Source organism: Gymnoscopelus microlampas (assembly GCF_963454915.1).
Source record: "Gymnoscopelus microlampas genome assembly, chromosome: 16".
Lineage (NCBI taxonomy): Eukaryota > Metazoa > Chordata > Actinopteri > Myctophiformes > Myctophidae > Gymnoscopelus > Gymnoscopelus microlampas.
This window is the reverse complement of record NC_139953.1, coordinates 46,784,987-46,811,874: the sequence shown is the minus strand read 5'-3', so window position 1 is coordinate 46,811,874 and position 26,888 is coordinate 46,784,987. Positions and strand designations below refer to the sequence as shown.

The 26,888-nt window shown below is 41.8% G+C and overlaps 1 protein-coding gene across 3 annotated transcripts in view; it reads left to right on the top strand.

Annotated features, from left to right (window-relative positions):
* tmem63a (transmembrane protein 63A) overlaps positions 1-26,888 on the top strand; it is a 58,981-nt gene that overhangs the window by 1,116 nt on the left and 30,977 nt on the right. For 2 of the 3 annotated variants that reach the window (XM_084083219.1, XM_084083220.1), the window contains exons 2-14: positions 4,205-4,373; positions 6,506-6,588; positions 8,113-8,191; positions 10,180-10,217; positions 11,310-11,452; positions 13,409-13,460; positions 14,160-14,268; positions 16,565-16,635; positions 17,627-17,707; positions 20,662-20,785; positions 23,954-24,087; positions 25,612-25,770; positions 26,655-26,808. In XM_084083219.1, the coding sequence (XP_083939345.1) occupies positions 4,212-4,373; positions 6,506-6,588; positions 8,113-8,191; positions 10,180-10,217; positions 11,310-11,452; positions 13,409-13,460; positions 14,160-14,268; positions 16,565-16,635; positions 17,627-17,707; positions 20,662-20,785; positions 23,954-24,087; positions 25,612-25,770; positions 26,655-26,808 (1,389 nt within the window). In that variant the 5' untranslated portion in view covers positions 4,205-4,211. Of the gene's footprint in view, positions 1-4,201; positions 4,374-6,505; positions 6,589-8,112; positions 8,192-10,179; positions 10,218-11,309; positions 11,453-13,408; positions 13,461-14,159; positions 14,269-16,564; positions 16,636-17,626; positions 17,708-20,661; positions 20,786-23,953; positions 24,088-25,611; positions 25,771-26,654; positions 26,809-26,888 lie in introns of all 3 variants that reach the window. The other variant, XM_084083218.1, reaches the window with a different exon arrangement.

Genomic DNA, 26,888 nt, shown 5'->3' with positions numbered 1-26,888 from the left:
TATGACTTGTGACCATGTGCATTTATACACCATGGACTCCTTTGAACTGTTCAAAGTTGAAGTGTTCTGTCTTTACTCATACTGTGTTCACTGTAAAACACACTGCTGTGCCTTGTGATCAATGTGAAATGAGTCAACATTGTTACACATTAACACTCTCAAGCAGGCAACACATCTGTGTAATTTTCTAGATTTATTTGGCTATTAAAAAATAGCAGATATTCAAGCTCATAGCTCACATGAGCTTGTAGATCTGCTATTTTTGAAAAATCATGAAAAAGTTTGAAAATCATGAAAACTAAGGTTTAAGAACCTCTAATATAACGCAGCATACGTTTTTTCAAAAACACTGTTAGGATTTAGAAGACATTTTGTAGAATCGTAGAATTTGTAGAAACGTTTTCATGTCAAGGACCCCCAAAATGATATGTATTTGGCCGCGGACCTCCATCTCGAAATATTTAGTTCCAGGGACCCCCAGAAGCACAGATTTGAGTAAAAATAGCTTGAGTAAAAATGAATAAATAATACAGACTCAAATATATATATATGTGGGTAAAAATTGTATTTCTGCTATTTTTGTATAGCCAAAGAAATGTAAAATGGATTGAATGGTTTAAGATCTGACTGAGGCCCATTCTACAAATGCCTTCTAAATCAGCAGCTCTCACACAAGATTTTTCAAAGATAGCAGATGTACAGGCTCGCAGCTCAGGCTGTACATCTGCTATTTTTGAAATGACACAGACGCTTTCCTGGTTTATGGTTAATGGGTTAAAGTTGTGTATTCTTATAGGGGAATTATGGACCACAGTTTCCTTAGCTTTTCTATGATATATTTCAGGATGAATGGTACAGTAGAAACATGTCATAACTCCATCCCAGGTCCGCCACAGCTTAAAACGTGCCCCAATAGGCCTTGCGTTAGATCGTGTATTTTAACAGCTTTTTGGGGGTTTTGTTTTGGTGAGATATGACGTTCATAGTGACAGAACGCTATGCAGAAAAAAAACGGAAATCTCGCTAGACGTGATTTCAATCTCGTTTAGCGAGACTTCCTTTTCTTTTTCTCGGTCTAAACACGTGTAAACATGATGTGTAAACGTGATACAGCAGCTGTAGTTCTCTTCTCAGCCATTTTCATGTCAAGGACCCCCACATTGATGTGTATTTGGCCACAATTTGATACGATATTGTGCCAGCAGGGACCCCCCCCCATAAGAGATTTGTCAACATATTTGTTGACAATAGCAGAGGTCTACAAGCTCACAGCGTTGTGTAGAATAGTCTATTTTCAAATAACCGAAAAAATAAAATAGGCCTTAGGTGTTCTTACTGTTCCTTGTTTTGCTTGGGACCCCCTGGAACCCCCTCAAGGACCCCTGGGGGTCCCCGGATCCCACTTTGAGAACCTCAACTGGTTTTAGAGAGACAGTCATTAGAGCAGGAAGGTGTACATCCATACACAGACGTCCTGGAATTGAACAGAGGACATAGTGATTATGTGGCTCATTATCCCTTCATCCACCGTTACACAGCAGACAGCCATGTTTAACCTCCCACAATGTCAGTGTGAAATAATATGGCCTCTTGTCTATCCATATGAATACATATCTCTGCTCTTATGACCAGAAACACAGATCACATCCCAGACACAGTTAACTTAAACTTAAACCCTATACACCAGGGGTCTTCAACAGGGGGTCCGGGACCCCTAGGGGGTCCTCAGAGTTACTACAGGGGGTCCACCAAATCTTTGTGTGATATGTTTTTTTTTTTTTATCTTAACCACTTGAACCCTAGCTAGCATCCCTTTTCTGAGGAGAACTTTAGCCAAAAATAAAAAAAAGGCGTTGTGAGCTTGTAGATCGGCTATTTTTGGCAAAGAGGTAAAGGTGTAGAGGGAAAAAAGAGCAGACCAAGTAAACAAAAAAGTTTAATCTGAAACACAATTTTATACAATATAGAGGGGGTCCCTGCTTCATCTCTCTCTCAGCTAGGGGGTCCTTGGCCTGAAAACGTTGAAGACCCCTGCAATACACTTCATTGAACGGGGTCCCCCACGTATCTGACTTTGTTCCGCTCCTTTTTTCCCTCTTATCTCTTTGACAAAAATAGCTGATGAACAAGCTCACAACAAGTCGTGTTGTGAAGTGTTGTGAGCTTGTAGATTGGCTATTTTCCGCGGAATGTTCACTTATTATGACATGACCAGCAGCATTCCTCTGCCTACACATACGTCATGTCCTAGTGTATGAGTCAATAGGGGAAGATCAATGTCACGTGATGCCCTTGTTTGACCCGGCAAAAAGTGTTCGTTCCATAATGCAATAGGCTCTATGCACAGCAGCCATTTTGGAGAGAAATTGGGCCTCTTCTTACTTCCTTCACAGGTGTTACCAATGATACTAATGAAGGCTCTGTTCCATTCTGGTCATGGTGCTGATAACGTGCATGTTAGTTGGCTCACTAGAAACACTCCATTCTGGTTCCCAAATGGCCCCTTATGGTGGGTGTGTAACTCTGAGAGTGTACGAATGGAACCAAATGGACCCGTAAGGGTCCATTTGGTTCCATTTGTACACTCTCAGAGTTATGGGGGTCCTTGAAAATAAGACAACCACTATGCCACACTAAATGGAACAGAGCCTTAATTAGTATCATTGGTAACACCTGTGAAGGAAGTAAGGAAGGGGCCCAATTCATTCCCAATATGGCTGCTGTGCATAGAGCCTATTCCAATGGTGAAAGTTGTTGTTTCACCCAATGAAAGAATGGCGGATTCGGCCACGCCCCGAAATACCCGTATGTGTGTGTCTCAAAGAATAGGGATGCTAGGGTTCAAGTGGTTCAGAAACCATACTGTCCATATCATGAGAAAGGCTGGTATTGCCTTCATATTCTCTTCTGGCTGCAACATCCTACTATAATTCTAGTAACCTCTGTGCGTTTGTAGTGGAGGTGAAGCTACCCGGTTCTCCTCACTGGCTGGACCAATTGCTCTGATTTTGCACACAGCCATTGACCATTACCATCTGAACTTAACTGTGAAGCCCGTTTTTCCATTTCATCAAATCTCAGCTTCTTATTAGCGTTTATGTGTCAAACACTGTCGCCATGGTTACGGGGCTGCCCAGCTATGGGACGAACTGCCTCCCGGGTTGCCAGATCATGTGCGCATATCCCCCCACGGATGCGTCGACCGGGTATGGTCTAGTTTAGTAATAATTAATACAGCATCACAATCATTTTAACCACTTTTAACCTTTATACTTTGGCTATTTTTCAAAAATCTTGAACATTTGTGAACATTTTTAACACAAATCTTTGCTTCTGGGGGTCCCTGGCACAACATATTTACAGATGGGGATCAATTTGGGGGCCCTTAACATGAAAAGGTTTGAGAACCACTGGCTTACACTAAAAACACACAAATACAGAGAGCGTCTTCTCCCACACACACCCCCAGCTCTCAGCTCTTATACAAGGAAATAGAAACACAATATTTCCTTTATTTTAATGCACAAAAAGGTTGTTTTCAAGATGTGAAAATAAGGTAGTATTGAAGCAGCAGAAACAGGCAGTAAACCTTTGAAAAAGAGGAAGTTTATTCCAGTCAGGTGAGCTTTGTTTTGAATTGAGCACTGCAGCTGTGTTTCAGCTCACTAATATTAGCGTGACTTTTGGGGAACCAGCCATACCGTGGGTATGGCTGGTTAACCACAGATAGAGCAAAAATGCTTACAACAAAGTGACAAACTAGAAAAAGTGCTCCTCGGAGCACAGGTCTCCGCCAGGTCACGTAGGTTATTGTGGCCTCCTGGTGGCGCTATAACAGGCCAAGGTGAAAAGGGTGGCATTTCTTCCTCGGCCTAGTGGGAATGTGCGTGTGAAATTTCCACGGAAATCGCACGCTGCGTTCATGATTTGAGGCATTTTGTTCAAAACGGACCAATCCTGCAAACTTTGGAAGGCAACCGTAGCCAATCAGGATGGAATATGAAATATCGGACGGATCCGTCTTGATCACATGACTATAGAGATACTGTGTACCGATTTGCGTGATGTTTGGATAATATCTGTAGGAGTGATATCCAAAAATATTGTTTTTTTAGTTTTTTTATTGAGACAATAAAACCTCTTGACTCTATTGTGTTCTGTATTTTATAATGATCTTCTTATTCTCCCCTCGCTATAATAGAAGTCCAGTGATGTCTTCCATGTGGTGGGAGGAGCAGGCCCTGCTGGCGGCTAACGGTACTACGCCGGCAGACAACAGCAGCTGCTTCAGCTCTGCTCAGAGCACTGTGCTGAAGGGGGTCAGCTTTGGAGGGGTCCCCATCGTCCTGCTGCTGGACTTCACCGTCTTCCTGGTGGGTTATTTGTGTCATTGTTTACAGCAGTCCAAGGACCCCTTAGCTGAGAGAGAGATGAAGCAGGGACCCCCCACATAAAACTGTGTTGCAGATTAAAAGAGTAGTTCACCCAACACATTACTTATTTTCTATCAATTACACACCCCCCCATGAAGCCTTGAATTCATGGAGATTATTTTAGTTTTTGTCGCATTCCTGTGCCAGTAATTTGCTTATGTCTCCGGCAGGAGACTCAATTGACCTGCATTTGAGTCCACCGGTCATCAAATGATCGGCTCAGGAATGCAACAAAAAGCTAAATAATCTCCATGAATTCAAGGGTTCATGGGGTGTGTAATTGATAGAAAATAAGTCATTTTTTTGGGGTGAACTACTCCTTTAAACCTTTTCATACATTTCATAGATGGCTTCATAGACTTGTTTTGACAGCACTATCATTGTGTAGTGTTGTGTTGGATTCATGTTCAATGTATATTTTCAGACATTTAGCCACTTGTACCTGGTTTGCTCTTTTTCACTCTACACCAAACCACTTTGGCCGAAAATAGCAGATCTACAAGCCCACAACGCGAGGCGCTGTGGGCTTGTAGATCGGCTATTTTCGGCTAATGTTCCCCTCAGAATAGGAATGCTAGGGTTCAAGATTTAGGGGGCCCATTGTAGTAACTCTGAGGCCCCCGAGGGGTCCGGGACCGCCTGTTTAAGACCCCTGGTTTACATTATGTGTGTCATGACTCGCCGCTGTGGGTAGAAACCGTGTTTGTCCAGATTTAATCTTTTTATGTTTTGTTTTCATGAATTATTGCTAATGGGCCCTATGCATGGCAGCAAGTGCAACATTGGCATGAAATAAGAGTGTAATGTTACTTCATTCAAAGGTTTTTACCAATGATGTATTACTAATTAAGGTTCTGTTCCATTTAGTGTAGCAGAGTCTTTCCAGAGAGCCACTGTGTTTGACTGGAATGGAACACAACTTTGACTAATATCATTGTCGGTAGCAATCTGTGAAGGAAGTAACATTTACACTCCAAGTAACATTACACTCTTTCATGCTAGTATGGCTGCCACACATGGGAAGAAAGCCTTCATATTTGTATTTGCGAGGGCAGATGTTTCTTTGCTTGTACGCATAGGGCCCATTTATTCTTTGTCATACGACGATGCACAATAGTGAAAATAGCCGAACTACAGGCTCACAACACTGAATACAGTGACAGGGATGATGTGAGAGTGCGGTCTAGTCAACACCAACTCTAGACTCCTGAATCGCTGCCCTCCTGTCTAGCATCAGGGTCTTCAGCTCTACCGTGTTGTTAGCTCCACTGTCACACCGCATTGTGTCTACATAGGTGGTGTGCCTCTTTCCCTTTAATAGCACACTCTGATTGGACAACAGACCAACATGGCTGTCCACATTGTTCCAATCAGAGGCTGATTTGAAATAATATTTCAGATCACATCATTTAACATCCAAATCTGATCGACTTGGATATATAGGGATTCAAAGTGTTGAACTCTTGGGTCCTAGGTGATCTCCCATTGTCTGGTATCGTGAGACCAGGCGGGAACCAACCCTTCTGATGGCTGGAGCGCAAGCCATGAGTTAAAATCACTTAAGCCCTCCCTGTTTTATACAATTGTACAATTGTGTCGTGATGAAAATAGCACAGGAATCAATCTCTTAGTGGCCAGGTGTAAATGTAATGTAAACCAGTTCAGATGCAATGAATGGGACTTGTGTGTGCGTTTAGCTATCTTTATAATAACTGACATTCATAGTTGACAGTGGAACAAGCATGCTGACTTTGATCTATTCCGGCTCTTTCTCTGTCTCTCACATGTGTCTTAGCCGTTCTGGTCGGCTAAGACACATTCCTGACCAAAAGGCTTCTTCGATGCCTCTTTAATTGCTTCTTTGAAATGGATCCGACATCTCATGAGCTTAGAGAGCGTGAGAAATGTTCTAATTCATGCCATTCATTATTATTGCCACTTAAAACTAACGTATGGGCAATGAACGAAACTAGTGCATTGCAAAGCATCTCATATACTGTAAGCCTTGTTGACTGGTCAGTGGTCACCAGTAACGTGACATTGTATTGGTTGGTGTGTTTTGTCAATCCCAGGTGCTGCTGACCCTCTTCACTGTTATCAGGAAGAAGATGTGGGACTATGGGCGCCTGGCTCTCGTCTCAGACAACAACGAAGGGTCAGTTACAGTATATCACATCCACAAGATGGAGGTCAATGTGAAATGTTACCTTTTCTGTTTGTATGAATGGTTGACGTTAGGTTCATTGTTTACCCGAATACCTGGTATCCTACGTTCTTTGAGACACTACATTGTTCTCTCTATCTGCACTCTATGTGACTATTCACCTGTTGTTAGTTGACTAGAGCAGTGGTTCTCAAAATGTCAAGGACCCCCAAATTGACACTTATTAGCCCGCGGACCCCCATTTGAAAAGATAAGCCAGGGACCCCATAAGAGAAGATTTTTACGGCTCTAGCCGTAAAAAATAATAATTTCAAGGACCCCCAGTTTGACATGCATTAGGCTACGGACCCCCATTTAATGGCATTTCTATCTCTGGGACCCCAATTTATATTGTAAAATCAATGTTAATTTAACTCTGAGAGTGTACAAATGGAACCAAATGGACCTGTTATACCCTGTGTTATACTCTCCGCTCTGGGTTCTGAATGGTAGAATCACTCACTGTATACTGTACACTGCTGGAACAGTGATATTGTAGAGTCCAAGCCAAGGTGTAGAGCTGCTTTAGACACTATTAGGACAAGAAACAGAACTCATTTAGTCTTTGAAGCGCCAGAACAGCTTCGTTTATTTTAATACACCGCAGCCCGCCTGAATAACAACACTGTCTGTCGCACGCCCAATATGTCATCAGTCTGCACCCTCTCTCAGGCATGAATAATCAAACCCTGTGCCTTACTATTTTACTACGGTCCTTCACTGTTTGTTTACATCAGTCGCCTTTTATGGCGACAGACACAGTGGGCAAAGTGTGTGCTACCTCTCTCTCCATTAATTAATTGCTTAAGTACAGAGGTTTGTACAGTACCTCCTTACTTCTTCCAAACTGACCATGATGCGTTGCTGATAGATTGCGGAGAAAAAAAAACATATGCACATTAAATGTCTGACCCATCACACATGACGTTCATCCAGCGGACGTATTCGGATAGTTAGGAAATCTTGGAGCTGCAAAAACAGCCGAAATGAACAACAGAAAGGCCAAAGTTCTTATGACGTCATTTTGTTCTTATTGACCTACTGAAGGCGAACACAGGGTCAGATGGAGTATGCTGCAGCCTTTGCGCTGCGTATTACGATCTCGTACTTGTAAGTCACACTGGATAAAAGCGGCAGCTAAATGCCCAAATTGAAATGGTAGGTGATGAACAAAACAATTACGATGAATGAATCACTTAAACCATACATCATTTGTTGACCAAGGTCCCCTAGGGTCTATATTGGGTTCCCTCCTGTTTGCTTCTACACCAAATCTCTTCGCCGAAAATGGCCGATCTACTGTACAAGCTCACATTGCATCGCAACGCAATGCAATGTGAGCTTGAAGAACTGCTGTTTTCACCGAATGTTCATCCCCCCCCAGAATAGGGGCGCTAGGGTTCATGTGGTTCATTAAAGAGAAGTGAAATAATTATTTTTATTCAGCGGTTGTGTCGTTTTGTTTTTCTGCTCCAGGTTCGATGAGACGTCACACCGCCGCTATGGACGCATGTCGTCCTATGTGTCGTATTCAGAGGAACAGGAGAATGAGCTGGTACGGAACACACACACACACACACACATGCATGGAGGAACACACACATGTGCATGGAGGAACACACACATGTGCATGGAGGAACGTTCTGATGACTGATCTCAGTTATTTGGATTCCAACACGTCTCGCTGTGACGTGTTGGAAGCTTGTAGATCAGGGGTCTTCAACAGGGGGTCCGGGACCCCTAGGGGGTCCTCAGAGTTACTACAGGGGGTCCGCCAAATCTTTGTGTGATAGGATTTCGTTTTTTTTACATTAACTTGAACCCTAGAATTCCTTTTCTGAGGGGAACATTAGCCAAAAATATCAGATCTACAAGCTCACAACGCCTCGCAGCGCGAGGCGTTGAGAGCTTGTAGATCGGATATTTTTGGCAAAGAGGCTATAGGTGTAGAGGGAAAAAATAGCAGACTAAGTAAAAAAAAACTTTACTCTGAAACACAATTTTATACAATATAGAGGGGGTCCCTGCTTCAGCTCTCTCTCAGCCAGGGGGTCCTTGGCTTGAAAACGTTGAAGACCGCTGTTGTAGATAACCTATTTTTGGGCTTTTTTCAGATTTATTTTAGGATGAAAAGATTTTAATATTAAAAGAGTATTTGAAGTAGTCAAACTAGCGATAGAATACACGTTCAGTCTTCCAGAAAACCCTAATGATCTCGATATTTCGTAACGGCAAACGTTAGAAGCCTCAATCTGCAATTGCTTCAAGTGGTTGGCTGTATGGCTACCAAAACATTTTACATATTGTGTTAGGACACATGGCGCTACTGTGGGGGTGGGTGGGTGGGGGGGGCTCCTTTCACGCTCGTTTCACAAATCACATATTAGGATGTGGCCTAGTAGCAACAGTTTTCAGTCGTGAGATTTTATTTTGCTTTAATCCATGCATGTGTCACTGACTGCATTCACATAAAACTTCTAAGAACAGCAGAACTGATCACAATCACTGGTGTGATCATATGCATAAACTTGTGACAATCTGTGAAAACGCTAAAACCACTTCCTGATTGCCTTGTGTTTTCTGTGACGTGACAGACTTAGAGGAACACAGTTTTTAGTCACAAGATGCCATTTGGCATTCTTGACATTTCTTCTTTTTTGTATCATTATATGTGTCATAGCAATCAATCACTTAAGCCTGATTCATACTCATGTTCTAAATAATGTTTAGAAAACAAAAATATCTTTTAGCCTGTCCTGTCGAAAAGTGTATATTTCCAAAATGGGGAATCCAGGGTGGAAGTGATCAAATCACTCTGAAAGTGATCTCAACGACATGGTTCACCACTGTAGCAGTTGTTATAATTTAGTTGTGGTGTGCAGGTCTCAGCCATCCACCTTAGTTAGTTAGTAAGTAAGTAATTAAGTACTCTCTTACTTCTGTAGCGTGAGGCGGCTTAACCCATTACATTTTTGCAAATCTTTGAATATATATATTTTTAGAGCAAACATTTTAGCTCAAATCTTTGCTTCTGTGCGATTCTACAAATGTCTTCTAAATCCTAACAGTTTTTTGAAAAACTTATGTTTTTACATTAGTGATTCTCAAACGTTCTCATGTCAAGGACCCCCAAAATGATACGTGTTTGGCCGCGGACCCCAGCTCAAAATAGTTTGTAATAGGGACCCCCCCAGAAGCAAAGATTTGAGTCAAAATATTTCCCATAAAAAATATATATATTCAAAGATTTGCACAAATGTTCACGATTTTTCAAAAATAGCAGATCTACAAGCTCGTAGCGCGGCACTCGGTGCCGCGCTATGAGCTTGTAGATCTGCTATTTTTGAATAGCCAAAGTGTAAAATAATGCTTTTTAGCTCAAATAAAAAAATGACACAGATGCGTTCCTGGTCTTAATGAGTTAACCACAAGGCCACTGAGCTTACCTACTGTATTAGTTAGAATGATGTTTAAAACAATATATCTATAGTTGTGGTTGTTGGAGTGAACTGCTATTATTAACATGTCTCTGTTTCTGTGCAGGGTTTCTGCTCCTGGCTGCCTTACATCATCAGAATGGAGTAAGTTCAATCTAAACGGACCAGATCTTATCTGGTTTGTGGCTGTTGATGTGTTTTTCCAGTCACACAGGACTGGCGGTCATTAGCCAAACAGTCTCTCACCACAGACTGTTGACTCGCACAATTTTCAAATGCTTTCAGCCTAACGGTGTGTGTGTACACGGGAAGTTCTGAAAATGATTAGAACATGAAGGGGATGTCCCCTCCGCCACTTCTGTTTTGTTCTTTGCAGTTGAGTAAATACATCCTCGTACTGGAAACCAAAGCAGTCGAAGCCTATCTCTGCTGCTTAGATGAAATAAGAAAATATGTTTTAAAGATATAAAAAAATATATTTAACCCTTTAACTCTCTCAGTGCCAATGAAATAAAAAAAATGTTCTCTAAACTGCCAGCGTTTTTTTTTTTTTCAAAGTAAAAAAAAAGTGCTTAGGAAGCGAGATACAGCCTTTTTCAGTTATAAGTTAAACAAAGAGTGGATGGAGCTGTACATCTTCAGATAATGATATATTGGGTTCTGAACATTTTTTTCCAAAAAAAAGAGAAAATTAAAAACTCAGGATTTTTCGTTCTGGCACTGAGGGCATTCAGAAAAAACTCGGGATAACTCGGGGCTTGGCACTGAGAGAGTTAAGACCTGGAACGCATTTGTGTGACTTTAGATTTCTTTGGCTATTCAAAAATAGCATAAAAAAATGAGATTGTAGATCTGCTATTTTTGAAAAATCTTTTTTTTGTTAGATTTTTTTCAAAAAATTTTTTTTTAAAGAATCGCCTCAGGTCTTAATGGGTTAAAATATATTTACGGAAATTACAAATGGATGACAGCTTCCTGTGTGCAGCTTTTGCGAGAGGTGGTTACAGACTCTTTGTAATGCTCAGGGATTGTGGAAGAGTTCAGTCAGATAACTCACCAATAGATTGAGACCAATAATTTCTGTGTGTGTGTGTGTGTGTGTGTGTGTGTGTGTGTGTGTGTGTGTGTGTGTGTGTGTGTGTGTGTGTGTGTGTGTGTGTGTGTGTGTGTGTGTGTGTGTGTGTGTGTGTGTGTGTGTGTGTGTGTGTGTGTGTGTGTGTGTGTGTTCTGCCACAGTGAGGAGAAGGTGAAGGAGAAGTGTGGCATTGATGCGATCTACTACCTGTCCTTCCAGCGCCATTTGATCGTCCTACTGGTGCTCATCACTATCACCTCTGTGTCCATCATCCTGCCCGTCAACCTGTCTGGTGACCTGCTGGGTGCGTTGTGTTTTTTATATATAAACAGGACAGCGGACAGACACAGGAAAACAAGGGTATAGAAGTAGTCATTTATTGTCTCGCCCTGGCGAGCCTAACCGACCATACTAATCGTCTTCGTCCAGGTTAACGTTTTTTAACCAATCGCGTCGCTTATACAAGGTCACGTGAGGGGATTGGCCTTTAGCTTTCAAAGTTGTGGCGAGACATAAAAGGTGATAGCTCTTGTTTTTCAGGCCTCGCCAATATACACAGTATGAGTGTTTTACCCTAAGGGGCCGTGTCTTTTGAGCAAATATACACGTCCACCAGTCTGTCATGCATTCCTACGGTAAAGACATAGTGGTGCGTTCCTCTTCCCAGCGCCTGTGCCAAAATGTCTTCTTTTCTATCAATTTCTCACCCCGTGGAGACTTGAATTCATGGAGATTTTTTTTGTTTTTGTCTCATTCCTAAGCCAATAATTTGATGACCAGCGGCGGTTCCGGTAGGAGACATTATTAGCATCTTTCCGCCGTCAATTATTGGCTTAGAAATGCGACAAAAACTTAAAAAAAAAATCTCCATGAATTCAAGGCTTCATGCGGTGTGTAATTGATAGAAAATAAGTAATTTTTTTGAGTGAACTATCCCTTTAACCACACAAACCAAACATGGATTGTGGTGGAATGGGTCTTTAAGCATAATCAGATATTTGTTTTTATTTTGCGGCTAACGGTGTCCAGTGTGATAATGGAAGTCAGGGGGCCCAGGGTTTATAAGATTGCACAGTGAGAGGCATAATGCGTGCGTGTGTATGAGTGCCTGTATTGTTTGACTGATCTACAAATCTCTTCCTGTACTGATTACCTGCTCATTATGTAGATTAGTACATCTGGCAGAAGGCCCAATCCCACAGCTGTCATCAGTTCTGAAACACGTTTTTGTTTTTTTCCTCCAATAAACCCATTCTCAGCCCTTTGTCTGGGCCAGGGGTGATTCAACTTTGATGATGGAGAGGGCCACTATATTTTCACACTCACTCCAGAGGGCCACATTGCATATACTGTACAGAAACCTCTTATCGCTGCGACACGTTTTGAGCTTGTAGATCGGCTATTTTTGCTTTTTTTAAATTTAAATCCTGATTTGTTTTTGCTATTTTTCAATTCAAATCAATTAAATAAAAATTAACATTTTTATTTAATTTCAAATGCATTTAGTTATACTTATGTTAACTTTATGAACTTAAATACAAATACATTGGACATAAAAAAGACAATAGAATTTTAACACTAGTCATTAACTCATTGAGTGCCAGAATTTTTAATTTTTTTTAAACGCTTGACAATTCTGGCACTCAATTTTACTACCTATGAGTATGTAAAAGAACAGAAACGAATAAACAAAAAATATTTAAAAATGATGTTGTCCCAGTGCCAGAGTTTTTTTCACAAAAAACAAAAAGTGCTTAGGAAGCGAGATACAGCCTTTTTCAGTTCTAAGTTAAACAAGGACTGGATGGAGCTGCACACCTTAAGATGATGATATCTTGGGTTCTGAACATGTGTTACAAAAAAAAAAAAAAAGTTTTTTTTTTTTTTCATTTTTATGCTAATTTTTCAAAAACACGTCAAACACGTTAATGGCACGTTGAGCCATAGCGCTAAAAACACGTGAAACACGTTAATGGCACTCAGTGAGTTAAGCTACTAATACAGACTGAAGTAATTAAAGCGGGTCATGTTTGCATGTTTGGAATTGTAACAGCTGAAATCAATGATATATCAGTATTCCGAATATTAACCTGCTGGCCGCATTAAGTGAAGGTGGGGCCCGCATGTGGCCCCCGGGCCGCCAGTTGCCCATGTATGGTCTGGGCCTATACCTCATGTATGCCAGCATTGGGCAAAAATGTTTTTCACTGTATTTGAAATGGATATGTTTTAAAAGCAACACGATATATATTTCTTCCAGGAAATGACCCATACAACTTTGGAAGGACAACACTTGGGAACCTTCAGAGAGGGTAATTAATAAATAATTACAATACTACTACTAGGCCTAATAATACTAATCAGTGGTGGAAAAGGTACTCAAATTTTTTACATTTCTTTTAAGTAAAAGTATCAATACTGCAATGTAGAAATACTCTGTTACAAGTAAAAGCCTGGAATAAAAAAAATGCCAGATTTTGAGTAAAAGTACAAAAGTATTGGCATCAAAATGTACCTAATGTACCAAAAGTAGAACGTTCTCATTATGCAAAATGTCATTTCACAAGTTTTCAAATGAATACAAATATTTGTGAAAATAGCAGATATGCAAGCTCACAATCGCGACGAAATTGTGAGCTTGTAGATCTGCTATTTTCAAATAGCTGGAATATATATATATAGGGCTGAAGTGGTTAATGTATGTTTTGAAATAATAATCTATGAAACTAACTAGTAACTAAAGTTTTCAAATAATTGTAGTGGAGTAAAAGTACAATATTTGCCTCTGAGATGTAGTGAATGAATAGAAGTAAAAGTACAGAAAATTGGAAATACTCCAGTAAAGTAGAAGACTAAAAGTACCTAAAAATGGTACAGTACTTGAGTAAATGCACTTAGTTACTTTACACCACTGATAATAATGACAATAATATTATTATGGTGTTTGTTACAGGAACAACTTGTTGTGGCTACACACAGTGTTTGTAGAGCTGTACTTGTGTTTGTTACAGGAACAACTTGTTGTGGCTACACACGGTGTTTGCGGTGCTGTACTTGGTGCTGACGGTGGTGCTGCTCAGACATCACACGTCTCAGATGAAAGGCATGCACAGGGAAACGGTGAGTCACAAACAACGCTGTCATTTCACTGACACTTCTGACATCCAGTCATCAAAGGCTGATGTTATGAGACAATATCCACAATTATGTCTTCACACTTTTATTATCCTTTTTATGGCCTGGCACTAAACGGGTGGCAGGCCATAAAAAGAACAGTTTGTATGTATGTCCCGTGTATGTATGCATGAATGAGTGAGTGAGTGAGTGAGTGAGTGAGTGAGTGAGTGCGTTCATTCATTCATTCATTCATTCATTCATTCATGCATGAATGCATGCATGTGTGATGGTGTCCTGATGTTTACTTGAGTAAAAGTACAAAAGTATTGGCATCAAAATGTAGCAAAAGTAGAAAGTACTCATTATGCAGAATGTCCCATTTCACAAGTGTGTATTCCAGCTTTTTGAAAATAGCAGATCTACAAGGTCACAATGCATCGCATCGCGACGCATTGTGAGCTTGTAGATCGGCTATTTTCAAATAGCGGGTATAGATAGATAGATAGATAGATAGATAGATAGGGCTGAAGTAGTAAATAATGTTTTCAAATAATTGTTGTGGAGTTAAAGTACAAAATTTGCCTCTAAGATGTAGTGGAGTAGAAGTAAAAGTACAGAAAATTGGAAATACTCCAGTAAAGTAAAAGTACCGTACTTTAAAAAATGACTTAAGTACAGTAATTTTAGTACATGTACTTAGTTAATTTACACCACTGATACTAATGACAATAATATCATCCTACTCCAGTGTACTATGCCCTAGGGCCTAGGATACAGTAGGGTGATGTAGCACACATGTGGCACAGATTCTCTGGAGTCTACTGCATGTGTTTTTTTTTTGTTATCAATTGTTTTTATTATATCGAAATACAATCATGTTTTTAAATGAATACATTTTTCAACAACAAAAACAAGATACAAACAACTTAAACAGAAACAATAATAATAAAAATAAAAATAAACCCACCCACCCCTCCCCGGACCAACAATGTCTCAAAATGTAAGGATCAAACACCATGTCTATACCTGTGCAAGGTTATAACACTGTTATACAACACTTAAACCAAGTCTTTAATCTTATCTGCAACGTTAGACCACATATCAATGTTCTTCTCACTTGCTCCATGCAACCTTGCCGTTGACAGTTCTAAATAAACAATATCTAAAAAAGTTAAAGCCCATTGGCGAAAAGTTAGAGTATGAGGAGGTTTCCACCTTGTAGCTACCATTTTCTTTGCAGCTGTTAAGCCAGCAAAGAAGATGCGCTTATGTGTGCAGTTCAGTTGTAGCCGGGACACATCATTTAATATAAATACCGATGGAGAAGGTGTAATATTAGCTCCCAAAAGTAATGACAATTTAGCAGCAACCATACTCCAAAAAGAGGAAACATTTGGACATTCCCAAACCATGTGAAAAAAGGTACCAATAACATTTGGATTACAAAATGTGCAGTTGGGGCTATTTATAAACCTCATAGCACATAATCTACGGGGAGTCAAATATGTACGGTGAACAAAATTTAAATGAATCTGTTGATGATCTGGATTCCTAGAAGACAGCAATATATTAGACCAAACTGTGTCCCAATCAAAATCAGGCTCCAAATTCCCTATATCATTTCTCCATAGAGTATCCACAGCTAGGGACCCATAATTAGATTCTAATAAAAAAAACATACAATGCGGAAACAAGGCCTCTTGACCTACTAACGTCACAGATGAGTCTATGTAAAGGGTGCATTGTAAGGGAAGTCTGCCACGGAACTCCATAAGTCCTCATGGCTGTTCTCAGTTGTAAATAAAAGAAAAATGAGTTGCCTGGCAAATTAAATGTGTCACATAAATTCTGAAACGAACGCAAACCATTCTCATCAAATAGATCACCCAACGTATGAATCCCCTTTGAACTCCATCTAGGAAAGCGAATGGGAGTCTACTGCATGTGTTGACACAAAGGTATACAATACCATGTGCTATATGCTATGCTTAATCATTTTGCTAACCCTACACCAGGGCTAATCAACTTAACCACTTGAACCCCAACATCCATATTCTGGGGGGAACAGTATCCAAAAATAGCAGATCTACAAGCTCACAACACATCGTGTGTATGCGCTATTTTTGGCAGAGATATTTGGCGTAGACAGAAAAAGCGGTCCAAGTGCAGAGACAACACAGGACTCGTTTACTAAGTCTACGATAGCGACAGCAACGATACCAGGCTTAACAGTGATGTGTGATGGTGTCCTGATGTTGACGCGTTGTCTGGTGGTTGTGTGTCTTTCTTGTCCTTCTAGACCAGAAACACCTTGTTCGTGTGTTCAGTCCCTAAAGCAGCCACTGAGGAGGCTGTTAAGACTCACTTCATGTGAGTACAACAGAGCTGATGTGTTACACACACACACACACACACACACACACACACACACACACACACACACACACACACACACACACACACACACACACACACACACACACACACAGGTGTAAAACACATTAAGGGAGTGTAAGTGACTGTTCAGTAACGGGGGTCTCTCCAGCTTTTTGATAAACAGAAAATACAGGTCGGGATATCAATTTGATCCAATCAGGAGAGAGAGATCTCATACAGGATGAGCAAGTGAAATTAGAAGTGATGAAACAAACTGAAAAATAAGTTTCTAACCCACCTGAAAAATGTTTTTACTAAAGAGCTGGAGAGGTGGGGAGACCCCTGTTACTGAATAAACACTCTGTAGCAACGACTACTGTTAGAGTATATAGAGATTTTATAAATGTATTAAATATATACTTTTAGTTTAAACCAAAAATATCACTTACAGCACCTTTTTTAGTATTTAAATCAGTGGTTCTCAACCTTTTTCATGTCTAGGACCCCCAAAAAATGATATGTATTTGGCCGCCGACCCCATCTCACAATATTTTGTTCCAGGAACCCCAGAAGCAAAGATTTGAGTTAAAAATGTTCGCTTTAAAAAAATATTCAATGATTTGCGCAAGTTTTCACGATAAAAAAAACCCAGCAGATCTACCAGCTCATAGCACGGCACTCATGCCGTGCTATGCACTTATATATCTGCTAATTTTGAATAGCCAAACTATGGTTAAAGTGGTTAAAATGATGACACTGTTGAAAATATAAAACCGAAGAGTTGTTTAGTTTTTGCAAAATTTGAATACAATGTCATGCCTACTCTTTGAATACATTTTGCTTAAAAAAAAAAATTATGACACTGTATTAACTAATTTTGCTGGGGACCCCCTGGTACTCCTCCAAGCACCCCTGGGGGTCCCCGGACCCCAGACTTTGAGAACCAATGATGTAAATGGTTTTGTCCTGTGCTTGTTTTGCACAGGGAGGCGTATCCAACGTGTCACGTACACGATGTGAACCTGGCGTACGATGTGGACAAACTCATGCAACTGGAGAAGGAGAGGTAAGAACGCACAGAATCACAACCACACATTTACCTGAACACGTTCAACCACTTAAACTCTATATACTTCTTTGACCGGGGTCCTCCAGGCCAGGGCTCTATACTTGGTTCGCTTTTTCCCCCCATCTACTGCGACTGTGTCTAGGCAGTTCAGAAAAGCCGCGAGGAGCTAAACATGGACGTTTAACACTGTATGACACGCAAGCACAAATAATCCAGGTCCGAAAATAAGCAACCTACAAGCTCAGCCTGTAGATCAGCTGTTTTTTTTTCTAAATGTCCGCCTACCACGACAAGCCCAGAATAGGGATGCCAGGGTTCATGTGGTTAAGTTTGGTCACATTATGCAAATGCAGGCAAACATTTGCGCGGCCATAGTGAGTGGGTAGAGAGGCTGTCACCGGTCACCGGTTCGACACTCGGCTCGATGTGCCCCTGAGCAACATATCAGGGGCACTAACGCCATAACATCTCAGGGGCACGTTCTCTACACTGGCTCCCCGTAGCGGCTCGCATCCAGTTTAAAACCCTGGTGCTAGCCTATAGGGCAGTGAAAGGAACATCTCCTTCTTACCTCCGGGCTATGGTTGATGCTTACACCCCTGCCCGACCACTTCGGTCTGCCGCCTCGGGGCGACTGATTGCCTCGTCGCTCAGTGGTCCTTCTGGCCGATCTACACGGTCACCACTTTTTTCTGTTCTGGCCCCACAGTGGTGGAATGAACTCCCCACTGATGTCAGGACAGCAGAGTCACTGCCCATCTTTTGCCGCAGGCTGAAAACCCACCTCTTCAGGAAACACTACCCTTCCTCTTCGCCTTGCCTGCTTGTTGTTAACTAGTTGTACGAACTCTTGTTTTATTGTTTTATTGGATCTTGTTTAGTCAATACACTTATTTGTTTTAGCTCGTGCTCATTTGATTTTCCTATTTTGTCTCATCTGTTTAAGAAAGTAGGTAGCTGATATATTGCACTTTTACTTTAGCGCTAGGTATACTCTTAGTTGCTTGTTTTAGAAGAGAATGCACTTAATGCTTCTGGTGATTAGTAGTTTTGTTCCCTACCTATGTTGAATGCACTTATTGTAAGTCGCTTTGGATAAAAGCGTCTGCTAAATGACTGTAATGTAATGTAACTAGAAGACGTTCGGGCCGCGTAGCGGCCCGAACGTCTAGCGTGACGCGTCGTTCACTTTGCAGTGCCACCTTACAGGCACCTCACAGTGTGAGAGAGAGTTTTGTGCTCTCCTAAATCCACGGCAGGCTTTGAAAGTACCCACTGCTGTCGTGAGATTACGTCACACTGGCGTTGTGTCCATATTCGGGACGACCGTCTCATCGTGATGTCACGACCGTGATGTCATGCTGTCGTGAGATGACGTCACACTGGCCACATACATACATACATACTGACAACCGACATGGCGCAGGATTCAAATTGTATATATATACTAGAAGTTCGGGCCGCTACGCGGCCCGAACGTCTAGCGTGACGCGTCGTTCACTTTGCAGTGCCACCTTACAGGCACCTCACAGTGTGAGAGAGAGTTTTGTGCTCTCCTAAATCCACGGCAGGCTTTGAAAGTACCCACTTCAGAAAGAGGTGACGTGCATCACCTCTCCAATGACCAAAACCCACTATGGAAGCCGTCGAACTGGTGCGATCTGAGGCATCCTAGAATTTATAGGTAGGATGTGATGTCATGTGATGTCATGCTGTCGTGAGATTACGTCACACTGGCGTTGTCATCGTGATGTCAGATTACGTCACACCGTCACTGGCGTCGCATACGGACAACCGACATGGCGCAGGATTCAAATTGTATATAAGATAGATGTAATGTAATGTAATGTGCAAGGGATAATGCATGGGGAGGTAGTCATTATTGAAATTTAAAGCCCGACAGGGCGATTAACCACCGAGGCGCAGCCGAGGTGGTTAATCGCCCTGAAGGGCTTTAAATTTCAATAATGACTACCTCCCCATGCATTATCCCGCTTATTACACGGCTACTTAATAAATACATAAATACATTTACCCAAAAGTAACAACAAAACGAAGTATTTCCTTGCTTACGGCAATGAAAGTATTCCATAAGTATTGGGCTGGGCGGACAAGTTCGCCTCGCAAAAACAAATGACGAAATGGAAAAAAACTCGCCCCAAAACACACTCGCCCCCCATTCTATTTACTGCCGATTTGCCTGTAATACCGCCGGATTTGCCCCGGGGCGACTGTGTTTTGGGGCGAGCGTTTTGGTATTCCCCCGTTGTTGTGCCACGATAAACAAGGAAGCGCAGTGGATCAAATAGAATGACTTCTCGGTTATTGCATCGTCTATTTCTCACTTCAAATGTTTTCAAAAACATTCTTGAGAGCAACGTTTAGTTGTAAATGACATTGTTTGTTTGTTTACATGGCTGTCATGTTGGATAAAGCATATAACCAAGCAGCACAGGTTGACATGAGCAGGTGTTCTGAGTCTCTGATTACACAGCGGTCCGTTATAGAGCTCATCGGTCATTATCCAGAAATAATGACTGATGACTGACCAATCAGAATCGAGCATTCAACCAAGCCGTGTAATAAAATGCACTAACGCCTAACATCTGCCACCTCTCAGAGCTACAGTAAATAAACACTCAGGGCTGATATGAATGCTTTGACCTTGAGGGACTGATAAGAACCTTATTATCAGGACTCAGACAGGAAGCTGAAATACTGTGACCTTCAGTTGAACAAGTTAAAGTTGTGGGGCTGTAAGACTAAGTATAAAATGGGGCTTGTTTGTTAGACTAATTGATTTAGATAATTATAAAAAATTTATTAGAATGTTTCACCGCTTCTCAATGAATGGGTTATTCAAAAACAATTATCAATGGAAAAATTGATTAGAAGAAACGCGATAGTTGCATCCCTATCTTGTGGTGATATTTTGTTTTTCCCCTTCACAGGAAACGAGCGGAAAAAAACCTGCACTACTACGAGCGCGTGCTGGAGAGGACGGGGACCCGCGAGATGTTCCACCCACGTCTGTGTGGTCACCTGTGTTGTTTCACCACCGGGCACTGTGAGGAGGTGAGAGGATTTTTCTCTCTGGGATAATACCATAAAAACAGGACAGGCCCTAGTGACAGCATGAAAACATGAGACATATAGAGTATGTGTGGAGGTAGGTACTAAGTTAGCCCTACTGGCAGTGTGCGGCGCAAATATTGCTGATTGGTCCAGCTGTTCAGTGAGATTAACTACTAGAAAAACAGACATACACACAGACAGACCTATACACTTTCTGGTCAGGACACCACTTTCATCCAATTAGGAGAAAGAACTCATGCAGGATGCAGGATAAACAAGTAAAATGGAAACAAAAACTGGAACTCTATTACATTGAAGCTGATAAATGGGCTCTCTCCCTTCATTTTATCTTCTTATTAATTTTTATCCCGCGATTTTCTAAGTGATCCTGGGCTCTACACTCCCCTCACCAGCCTAGGGAGGCCAGGGCCGAGCTCATGCCTCCTTCAATGCATGAGAGCCAACTGACCTTCTTGTCACCTGACAGGGGGGAGTTTCCACGGCAGGAAGTAACGCGTGGAAGGAACACATTATTCCAACCAGTTCCCTTCTCCTCAATCAGGCGCCCTGGCTGTCATGGGGGAGGAGTTTAGTGACCAGGATTACTACATGTTTTTGTGAGGGTATTAACTACCCTGAGAGACACGGGGAGAACATGCAAACTCCACACAGAGTAGGCCCTTTCACCAACTCCACCTAGGGTATGGGCGCTGATGACGCGGAGGAGGAGACACGACCACAGCGTCCCCGGAGGGAATTGAACCCAAGACCTTCTAGCTGTGAGGCGACAGTGCTACCGGCTGCACCACCGTGCCCTCTCTCTCTCTCTCTCTTCTGATTGGATAAAATGTGAATCCTGTCCTGAACATGCATTTTCTGTTTATTAAAGATCCGCAGAGACAGGGAGACCCCCTGTTACTGAACAAACACTCTTTAGCAATGATTGCTATCACAATATACGTAGAGCTTTAAGTTTGCTTTAGCCCAAAAATATATGTTCCAGCACTAATTAATTTAACCCATTAAGACCTGGAACTGTGTCATTTTTAGATTTGAGCTAAAAAGCATTATTTTACACTTTGGGCTATTCAAAAATAGCAGATATACAAGCTCATAGCGCGGCACCGAGTGCCGCGCTACGAGCTTGTAGATCTGCTATTTTTGAAAAAACGTGAAAATGTGTACAAATCTTTGAATATATATATTTTTAAAGCGAACATTTTTAACTCAAATCTTTGCTTCTGGGGGTCCCTGGAACGAAATATTTTGATAGGGGTCCGTGGCCAAATACATATCATTTTGGGGGTCCCTGACATGAAAAAGATTGAGCACCACTGATATAGAAACATACGTTTTTCAGAAAACTGTTGAGATTTAGGAGACCTGTAGAACCGGCTTCAGGTCTCAATGGGTTAATACACACTGTGTCCATGTCGCCTCCACATTTTTCTTCTCTGAGAGACGATCGATCATTCCAAAGCTGTGTTAGGTCGCCCCTTGTGGAATTTTCCCCCCAAAAATCAAAGAACGCATATATGCGATCTAGGCAATCAATGTGTTAGTATAGTGGTAACACGTTCTGGTCAGGACACCACTTTCATCCAATTAGGAGAAAGAACTCATGCAGGATGCAGGATTAACAAGTAAAATGGAAACAGAAACTGTAAACTCTCAGAAACTCTATTACATTGAAGCTGATAAATGGGCTCTCTCTCTCATCTGATTGGATACAATTTGAATCCTGTCCTGAACATTATTAAAGATCCGAGAGAGAGACAGGGAGACCCCTGTTACTGAACAAACACTCTATAGCAATGATTTCTATCACAATTTACGTAGAGCTTTAAGTTTGCTTTAGCCCAAAAATAAATCTTCCAGCACTAATTCATTTAAGAACAACACTATAGATGGCTAGAAGCCACAGTGTAAAAAGTAATCTAGAGGTTGTTGTTTGCATACCGTTGAATCAGTCGGTAACTTGTTTTCATCCCTGATTCATTCAATACATTACTTGCACTCACCTTAATTCACCTTAACACACTGTGTCATTCTACCACAGTTGGTAACCACACAGTAAAATCCCGGTGTAATTTGAACTCTGCAGAGTGTACAGATGGAACCAAACGTACCTCTATGGAGTTAAAAAAAACACTGCACTGCTCTAACTAGAGACGGAACGCAATGGTTTTAACTGGAGTGTGGTGGTAATGAGGAGCTCATGCAAAATATGTCACACATAGATGACAATCTGTCTCTGTGCTGATGCTGATGCTATGCTAACAGTGTGCTATTGTGTTCTCTTTGTTATCTACAGCAAGGGTTCTCAACCAGTGGTCCGGGGCCCACCAGTGGTCCTTGAGGGGGTACCAGGGGGTCCCCAGAAAAATGTGTTAACATAGTGTCACAATCATTTTAACCACTTAGCTTTGGCTATTCAAAAATAGCAGATCTACAAGCTCATAGCGCGGCACCGAGTGCCGCACTATGAGCTTGTAGATCTGCTATTTTTGAAAAAACTTGAAAAAGTGTGCATATCTTTGAATATTTATATATTTTTTCAAGCAAAAAATAACTGATATCATTGCTTCTGGCGGTCCCTGGCACAAAACATTTTCAAATGGTGGTCCGCGGCCAAATGTATAACAATTTAGGGGTCCATGGCATGAAAAAGGTTGAAAACCACTGGTCTACAGCAAGGGTTCCCAAAGCTTTCAGGCCACGCCCCCCCCCAAATTAATCATATTTGAACCGGCGGGTCGTTCCCACCATGATAAGCACTTGGACTTGTATGAGTTTGAGGCATTACGTTTAGTTTGACTCGATTCCACAGATAAATATTGTGAAAACAGCAGATCTACAATGTTGTGAGCGTGTAGATTTAGTTTTGCCTATTTCTTATATTATTAGACAAGTTGGCCAATGTTTGACCAGTATTTATAGTATAGTTTGTTGATTACTTTTGATGCAGTAAGTCTTTTCTTTTAGGTATTTAAAAAGGTCTTAAAAGTCCTTTTAAATTGTCACTTCACCGTCATCTGGGGACCCCCCAAAAATCATGAGGGGACCCCCCCCCCCCCCCCCCCACAGGTTGAGAACAGCAATATCTTATATGTTCATATGTACTCGTATACATTTTTAGATTGTGTGTGTGTGTGTGTGTGTTCTCAGGTTGATGCCATAGACTATTACAGCAATCAGGAGAACCGTCTCATCGAGGAGGTGAGCAGGCAGAGGGAATTGGTGCCACAGCGCCCTCTAGGGATGGCCTATGTGACACTGCAGTCTGAGGCCATGGCCACCTTGTGAGTTCTGCTTTTGTTTCTGTGTGTGTGTGTGTGTGTGTGTGTGTGTGTGTGTGTGTGTGTGTGTGTGTGTGTGTGTGTGTGTGTGTGTGTGTGTGTGTGTGTGTGTGTGTGTGTGTGTGTGTGTGTGTGTGTGTGTGTGTGTGTGTGTGTGTGTGTGCTCTCAATGAGGACATTATCACCTTTTACAGTAAAAGCCAGGTTACAGATCCTTCCCACCAGACTCAACCTTTGCCTCTGGTTTCCCTCCACCCATGTACCTCTTTGTTTGCATCACACCACAGGGCTCGTTACAGAAACCATGTCACACATTCTGAATGGCTGCTATGCCTATAAAGGGCTTTACATAGCACGCCACGACAGAATAGTTGATCTCATAACTAAGGACATATCTAAACACATACAAGACGCTGTTACTTACCCCTGAAGGGTGTGTGAGTATTTGTCCACGATTTGCTGACTGTACATTTTTACAGCACCTTGTAATATTTGTTTGCTCTTATGTGGACATAAATAAATGAAAACATGGGTGTGTGTGTAATAAAAACAGACATATCTCGGCTCCTTTGACCATATCATTGAACTTCTATCAATGCACAAATACAATACAATACAATTTCAGTCAAAGTCAAACTCTTTACAAATGGGACTATTACCCTCATTTGTATGTTCAAAACAATTCCTGGACTGGGCCATTACATTACATTACAGTCATTTAGCAGACACAACTACACAACTACTAATCACCAGAAGCATTAAGTGCATTCTCTTCTAAAACAAGCAACCAAGAGTATACCTAACGCTAAAGTAAAGTGCAATATATCAGCTACCTACTTTCATAAACAGATGAGACAAAATAGGAAAATCAAATGAGCACGAGCTAAAACAAATAAGTGTATCGAATAAACAAGATCCAATAAAACAATAAAACAAGAGTTCGTACAACTAGTTAACAACAAGTAGGCAAGGCGAAGAGGAAGGGTAGTGTTTCCTGAAGAGGTGGGTTTTCAGCCTGCGGTGAAAGATGGGCAGTGACTGCTGTCCTGACATCAGTGACTCTGCTGTCCTGACATCAGTGACTCTGCTGTCCTGACATCAGTGACTCTGCTGTCCTGACATCAGTGACTCTGCTGTCCTGACATCAGTGGGGAGTTCATTCCACCACTGTGGGGCCAGAACAGAAAAAAAGTCGTGACCGTGTAGATCGACCAGAAGGACCCTTGAATGACGAGGCAATCAGTCGCTACAGTATGTGGGCCTTAACCACATACTATAAATTCTATATACTTTGTTGAGTCCACCAGGGGTCTGTACTTGACCTCCTCCTTTTTACCCTGTACACCAAAATCTCTTCGCCGAAAAAAAAACAAAAAAGATCTACAAGCTTACAACACATCGCAACATGACGTGTTGTGAGCTTGTGGATCGACTATTTTTTGCAGAACGTTCACCCATTATGACATAACCAGAATAGGGACACTAGGGTTCAGGTGTTTAATGGGTGAATGGTTTGATTCCCTGCAGCATTCTGAGAGACTTCAATGCTCTGAAGGGAGACGACGGCAGCGGCGGAGCGGCTCTCTGCTGCCTCAGCAGGAAGCCCCAGCCCTCATCCAACAGTAGAGATCTGAAGGTCAACAGCTGGAGAGTCAGCTACGCACCTCACCCCTTGAACGTGTTCTGGTAAGTTGTGCCCCCCACCCCTCCCCCCAAACCCCCAAAGAACCGGTTCTGATAAGCCTTCAAATATCAGGTCAACCCTATTTGACAGGCTCAGGGGCAGGGCCCAGTGCTCTAAACTAGGTCTGCTAGAATTTCCTCTACACCAAAGCTCTTCGTCGAAAATAGCCGATATGCAAGCTCAGAGTGAGAGCTGGGAGCTTATAGATTTATTATTTGAAAACTTCAGTTGCTAGTTACCGTACTTTTCAGACATAAATTATTATATTATGAAACATACATTAACCACATAAGCACTGTTTTTACTTTCAGTATATTTTGATGCCAATACTTTTGTACTTTTACTCAAGTAACATTTTGAACAGAGGCCTTTTTACTTGTAACAGAGTAACTGTTTACCTTGTTGTTTATTGACTAGGGTTCATGCTTACTCTAATTTCTCCCATCTCACGCTTGTAACTTGCTCTGCATAGGACTGTCTGCTAAATGCCTACATGTTAAATTGTAATAGTTGTGTATAAGTATTCCTCTCGTCTCAGGGACAACCTGTGGGTGCAGGGTGTATAACTATTCCTCTCTCTCTCTCTCTGTGTCTCAGGGACAACCTGTGGGTGCAGGGTGTATAACTGTTCCTCTCTCTCTCTCTCTGTGTCTCAGGGACAACCTGTGGGTGCAGGGTGTATAACTGTTCCTCTCTCTCTGTGTGTCTCAGGGACAACCTGTGGGTGCAGGGTGTATAACTTTACTCTCTCTCTCTCTCTGTGTCTCAGGGACAACCTGTGGGTGCAGGGTGTATAACTGTTCCTCTCTCTCTGTGTGTCTCAGGGACAACCTGTGGGTGCAGGGTGTATAACTTTACTCTCTCTCTCTCTCTGTGTGTGTCTCAGGGACAACCTGTCGGTACAGGGTGTTCGCTGGTGGGTGCGTTGCCTCCTGCTCAACTTCTGCCTCTTCTTCCTGCTCACCTTCCTCACCACGCCCTCCATCATCATCAGCACCATGGACAAGTTCAACGTCACCAAGCCCATTTATTACCTCAATGTGAGTGAGACCACCTGACCGCCTGTATCTATGAGACCACCTCAATGCATGTGAGACCACCTCAATTTAATTGAGACCAC